This window comes from Convolutriloba macropyga, chromosome 6 (genome assembly GCF_964194025.1).
Source record: "Convolutriloba macropyga chromosome 6, txConMacr16.3, whole genome shotgun sequence".
Taxonomy (NCBI): Eukaryota; Metazoa; Xenacoelomorpha; order Acoela; family Convolutidae; genus Convolutriloba; species Convolutriloba macropyga.
Window position 1 is genome coordinate 17561811 of NC_134473.1, and position 6770 is coordinate 17568580.

The 6770-nt window shown below is 34.4% G+C and overlaps 1 protein-coding gene across 1 annotated transcript in view; it reads right to left on the reverse strand.

Moving 5' to 3' along the window:
• Positions 1–6023, reverse strand: part of LOC142341247 (threonine synthase-like 2) — a 66335-nt gene extending 60312 nt beyond the window's left edge. The window contains exons 1-2 of the mRNA XM_075392167.1: positions 5814–6023; positions 704–1112 (exon numbers count right to left, since the gene is read on the reverse strand). Coding sequence (XP_075248282.1) covers positions 704–1112; positions 5814–5963 — 559 coding nt within the window. The 5' untranslated portion in view covers positions 5964–6023. The remainder of the gene's footprint in view (positions 1–703; positions 1113–5813) is intronic.
• Positions 6024–6770: the final 747 nt, after the last annotated feature.

Genomic DNA, 6770 nt, shown 5'->3' on the forward strand with positions numbered 1-6770 from the left:
AAAGCAGTGCACGCTATGTGTATCCCCAAGACCTTGACTCCGGTGTTACTCTTTATAACCACAGTTATAATTGAAGTTTATCTTCTGTGTTTTACAGAGTCGGTTAGTCTGAGAGATATAGGTAAGCCTACTTTTCGCCCAGAAATAAGTAGCCCTGACTCTATACCTTAAGGCTGTAAAAAGAGCCCACATCGGGTCTGCCTTAATACTTTATTATCGATGTGTAACAAGTGTGCTAAAGTTGAAATTTTTCCAATTTAGGTTTCGAATGAAATTTTTAATTATTTGGTGAACAACGCTGAACTCCTTTCTCTTGTATTAATTATAAAAAACAGTACCAATACTTCTCTCTTTTCTTTCCTTACTCTACCTAGCAATACCGTTCCTAGTAATGCTACTGGGTTCTATTTTCTACTGGGCTCGTTGGAACCGATTAATGACTAGTCAAGTAGGTCACTTTTTTGTGAACACTTACTTGAAAACAATTTATTATATTATGGCTTTTTAATAAAAGTCTAAAAACCATGAGAAAATATTGAAATGAGCTCATAACTTAGCAGTAGCTTCTCGGATCTCAAAGTACGCCTTAAGAGCATTGACAAAATTTGAGAAACAATTTTGCTGTATAATTGCCAATAAAAAGAACTGCTGGTGCATTGAAGCCGACTAGCAGAGCTTAAAATAATATAGGGTACATACCTACCTCTCAATGCCTGAATAGCCGAACTTCCAGTATCTCCAGTAGTACATATCAACACATTACTTTTCTTCATTGCTTTTACATCTCCAACATTGCTCTCCGTATCACCACCGCGGCCTTGTTTCCTCTTTGAAAAATAATTCAAATACTGCCCTACGACTTGCATGCTGTAATCTTTGAACACAAGAGAGGGCGAATGATAAGCTTCTGCTCTCAACAAATGACAACACCTGCCTTTGTCATCCCTTATGTCGGAATCCACTCCCATGTCGATTATAGGAATGTATTGTGGGTGGAATTTCTCTGGACTCAAAGCTTCCTCTACCAGAGAATCCAAGTCTGATTTCGGAATCTCGTCTCGCGATATGTAGAGAGCGGCAACATACTTGGCAATTGTGACAAAGGACCCATCCTAAACAAGGATATCTTTATATCAGTTCTTCTCGAGTTTATAAGTTTGAGTGAAACCAGAACTCTACTTTACTTAGTTCAAGTTATTACATAAGGACGTTGCTGTCCATATGAAGAAGAATGTTCGAAGCCAATTTTCAATTCCCATGGTTCTTTTGCCGAAAAGTCTACAAAACCTTATTTCCTGTTAAATCTATTGATTTTTTTTATCGGTCAAGAGAGATTCTGATTATAACACTGCTCCTTTGAGATGTCAGATAAAACAAGCTCTTAGAAGGCTATTGTCCAAAAAATTAACGAAATAAGCTCGCCAATTATTCAGAAAAGATAACCTCTTCCGTCCGATTGCAGTTCTTCAAATCTCATACTTAATATTGATATATTAAAAATTCATTCCTCAAAATAAGTTTGTTATAGGTAAAATAAGTTAGTTCAAAACGAAGGCGTCATTTTTAATTAGAAAGTTTGATCTGTGATGACAAAAGGCATGAAAATTAAGTTTTAAACGAGATTTTATTCTTTGCTCCGCTTGCATAGGAATGATGGTTAAGCTGCTGTTTTTTTAACCGTTGGTCACGCTGCTACGATTCGAAATGCAGACTTTCGCGGACAAAACGAAAAGTAACAACTTAAAATCAGGATCTAGTTTACCGCAGCATGCATACAAACGTTACTGAAAAAGTAACAAGCTCAACAAATCTCCGGCAAAGGAATTGTGGGAGTTCTTCGATAAAAGGGAGCCATATTTCTTGACAAAAACACAAAAACAAATAAAGTTCGGACAAGATATCATTTATGTTTTGGGTTACAATTCAATCAGATGGGCGGAAACTGTTGTTTAGATGTTCAAACAAGCTAACGATTCTAATTTACTTGGAAATTTCGAATTTGCATTTTCAAGACCTTATTTTTGAACAAGAAAATACTTCTGTACATTAATCAAAGACTGTCGAAAACTACTTCAAAGAAAAGGAACCTGAGGTACTGCAATGGTCAGCAAATGGTCCCGATATGAATATGATATGCATGTTGGCAATTTTAAAGCAACAATTACGCAAGCAGACAGTTCTTTGCGAAAATTTGGAAGTGCAAAAATTGGACAAAAATTTTAGAAGAAAATTGTGCCAAAAATATACAGTCTTCTAGATGTTTAAAAACTAGAAGCGTGAGAACCCATTACTAGAGAACTATTTTGAACTCAAATTGTTATTTGATGCTTTGGTGTTTTAAAAACTATTGACGTAGCTTTTTGGTGCTATAGTGTATCTGCGAAATAAAAAAATAACCTCTTTTTTATTTTTGCTGACTAAATAAATTGTTAACTGATTATAAGCTGGACACAAAAACATTGAGGGAGACATTCGAAGTCTGGAAATAGTCTAGAAGACTAGAAGAGTTTTCAAAGAATTCTCTTAAAGTACTGAAACTATCCGCTCGAAGGCAACACAAATAATTTCCATCGGTCAGAGAAAAGGATAACAAATTCCAGCAATTTCTTGTCTATACACTTGATGAAATCGACATAAATTATTTATCTCAAAAGGAATGTACCAAATTAAGATCGGCCAACAAAGCTCACCAATCAATGATTTTATCCAATAATGCATATAGTTCATTTGGTTGAAACGAAACATGTTAACATAGCCGACAGAATGACGGAAAATATCCGCAGTTGACGCGCTTGATGCACATCGGGATTGAAACAGAAAAGGAAAAAAGAAGGGATAAATTGACCAATTTTCGACTTTTTTTCGGTGTCAAAAAGTGTTCAAATTCGGCGTTGTTTCGTTTGGATTCTAAAACTATACTTAATTCAGCTTCTAAACTAAAAACTAATAAGCTTTGCTCTTTTGACCTTGACTGTATTCACTATCTTGCGTAAGTCATTGATTGAATGCATTTAAAAACAATTCAGTTGAAACAGTGAGTGAGGTAAGTCAGAAATCAAACGTGAAAGCCGTGAATTATGTAAAACGGAAAACGTGATCAAAAGGTAAAGCGAATTAAAAAAAAACAATGCAGGACAAGTCCTGACGTACAATTCAAAGAATTTTCATTGACTTAACAAACAACTAGACCTAGAACGCACAATGAGTGAATTGGGAAAACCATTTCTAAAAAAATCAGACGAAAAAAACAAAAACAGAAAATCAATGTCAAAATGCTGCTAGGGAAAACATATAAAAACCACTAGTGAGATATGTAATTTTGATTCTAACAAAAAACTAGGTCCAGAATGAGCTGTGAATGAATTGGGAAAACTATTTAGAAAAAAGTCCGATCCAAAATATCGAAAAAACAGTAAAAATCAGAGTGAAATTGCCGCATGTGAACAAAAAACCACTACCGAGAAACCGAATTTTTGTTCAAACACCGTTTTCTTACTCTACTTTAAAATTAGAGCGAAAAAAATTCACGCCGCAAAACCACTCGCTTTTTCGCTCCATTTCCTGTTTCGGCGTGACCAAAATCACCACTCCAATTTGACTTCAAAAATCATGAAAATGTGTGAACAGATCTTTAACAAAAAGATCTTTAACCCATTAAAATTGAAATTCTTGTAAAAAGGAATTGTAAAAAGGAGATCGCCTAAATAATAGCCATTTGAGAAGCTGACGGCAGCTATTAAAAATTGCAAACAACTCCAGAGTTTTCAGGAAAAGTACTAAAGAATAATCAACGCTGCTGATTATTATAAAAAACCAATGTTTGTACAATTTTTGAGATTTCCTTCCTCGATCAGATATGTCAAAAGGTGCATGATACCAACAAATACCGATACATCACAGAAGCAGAAAAGGGTTTGGATGGTCAATGACAAAGTTCAGAAAGTGTCATCTTCTGCGTCGGATTCAAAGTTATATCAGTGATCAATCCATTAAACAAATTTAACAGCATCAATAATACCAACTGATCATGCACATGCGTGTGTATGACTTGCTCAAGAGATCTCCGTTGAAACGGTAAGACTCCTTTCCAATACAAGATTTATAAATTTTGCTTTTATTACCACCTTCAATTAACGTATTTCCTTTAGCCTCAAAACCCAGGAGTCAAAGTGCCCAAAAAATCTATACACCTCTCAAACTGACAGAACGAATCGCAACTCATGAAATTATTCAAAATTCCGAGACAGCATTTTTCGAATCGATTGGTCTAGGGAAAATCAGAAACTAAACATAGCCATCAGATTTCCCGATGATATAGCCACCGTTAACGCGCTTGACGCATATTGGGATTGAAACAAAGAAAAAAGATATAGAAATTGACGCATTTTTTCTAACTGTCAAAAATGTTCTAATTTGGTGTGCAGTTTTAGTTAGATTCTACAACGACATTGAATTCAGCTTCTTAACTGAGAGCTATTAACCTTAATACTAATCTCAGCTAACAATCGCTCTAATAGACTTTAATAACATAATTCATTTAATCATTTAATGACCGGACTTTATCGTTTTTATTCAGTTTCCTTTGATTTTGTTCTTTTGACTTTAACCGTCTTCACTACATTGCGTGAATCAAAGCGTGAAAAAACTAAAATCCATTATGTTGAAACAGTGAGTGAAGTAAGTCATAAGTCAAGCGTGAAAATCGTGACTTATGTAAAACGAAAAATGTGATCAAAAGGTTTAACCAATTAAAAAACATAGCAGGACAAGTCTTGACGTACAATTCAAAGAATTTTCATTGACTACACAACTTGACCTAGAACGAACTATGAGTGAATTGGGAAAACCATTTCTAAAAAAAATCAGATAAAAAATTTGTAAAAAACTGAAAATCAATGTCAAAATGCCACATGGGAAAAAAACTACTAGTGAGAAAGAGACATGTGGTTCAAGAAAAACTAGGCCTAGAAAGTACTATGAATGGATTGAGAAAACCATTTAGAAAAAAAAACCCGATTCAAAAAATCAAGAAAAAAACAGTACAAATTCACAGTGACCAAAATCACTGCTCCAATTTGACTTCAAAAATCATGAAAATGTGTGAACAGATCTTAAAAAAAGACAGCACCCCAATACAATTCAAATTCTTTGAATTGTAAAAAGGAGAGCGCCTAAAAAATAGCCATTGAGAGGCTGACGGCGGCTATTAATAAAATTCAAAAAATTCAAGTGTCTATCTCCAAACATAAAAATAACTAATTCAACATTACAAATGGTTGATTATCAGCAAAGCTGAAGATTAAATTGGCTTTTTTGAAGCAAGTACTAAATTATGAAAAATATTTCACTTTTCGGGTCTATATTGGGGTTTGAATTTTCCTGAAACACATGGAGAAAATAACATGTTTTTTCAAAAACAAATGATCGTAAACTTTTTTTCAAAATTTTTACAACTTTGAATTGTTTTCTGAAATGTCTTCAATTTTCTAGTACATTATTTTAGATTGATGTACTACAACCAATACTTTTAAAAAAATTAAGCAAACTGGTGATAATTCGAAGATTAATGAAATCAGACGAGAGTTCCAAACAAAAGTTGAGAAATAACTGATTTTCTAAAAACTGTCTGCCCAATGTTTTTGGGGAAAAGTTACGTAATTGATATCTGTTTCAACAACTTTAATTTAAAACTATGTCATATCTTTTTAGGATGCTTAAAAATTTCGAATATTGCTTGCAGTCTCTTAGAAATCATCTATTTTATTTAAATATTCGGACGATTCAGATATCGCTATTTTTTTTTAAATAATTACCTGAAGATGGTTTAATTTGTCAGAGTCCAGAGTGTGTTTGGGAATGGAATGAGGGATATAGACTCCTCCCAGAGTGGTGTATCCTCCAGACAACAGAGCAGTCTCGAAAGACACATCCTTCACAGCACCACATGTGCTCTTGTACCGCATTCTGCCCTTTTCCGAAAAATCAATCTTTCACTTCATTTGGTCAAATTGATTACATACCGTTAATCTGAAAAAAAATAAATGTAACACTTCGGTCCGTTGCAACAAAATGCACATATCAGACTACTACCAGTCAAACCACACTTGAAATATTTACACTCAAACCACACTTAACAAAATCGTTAAGAGGCTCATTAAAATCAGGTGTCGGAATTCGTAGCCTTGAAAAGATTCCAACAAGACGCCAGGAATCCTCCAGTCAGATCTCAATTGATTCAAAAATTCTGAATGAAAGCAAAATTTCGGATAGAAAGTCGCTATACACCTGAAAAAACTATACATTTCGCTATACCTGTCGCTATACATGTTTGAGAAAATAGGGTCCTGAAATCTGTTCAGCAACCGTGTTGCTAAAGAAACGTGCTTTATTTCATGGCACCAAATTATTAACTTTCAGATATCGTTTTGTGGACAAATCTTTTTTGTATGTCACTTAGAATTGCCTAGTTACAAGCTATTCGTTATTCTAATTCGCCGCTGCTTTGGTCACTGCGGTTCCCATGAAAAGCCTAAGGAACTCTTAGATACAAAAATTTGCGAATTTCTCCAAACCTACCAAAATCGCCCTTCACTTCAAGCGTAGCTCACAACTTTGCTAAACCGTAAAACCAGATCTCAGAAAAGTTTTAGGATATCTGCTCAACAACTTGATGTCCTCTAGCTTTATCGGTTAATCGAAGTTGTTTTGACAAGTCAAATCACTCAAGCAAGCTAAAGAACTTACAGGTGATAAAACTGCACAACAAGATT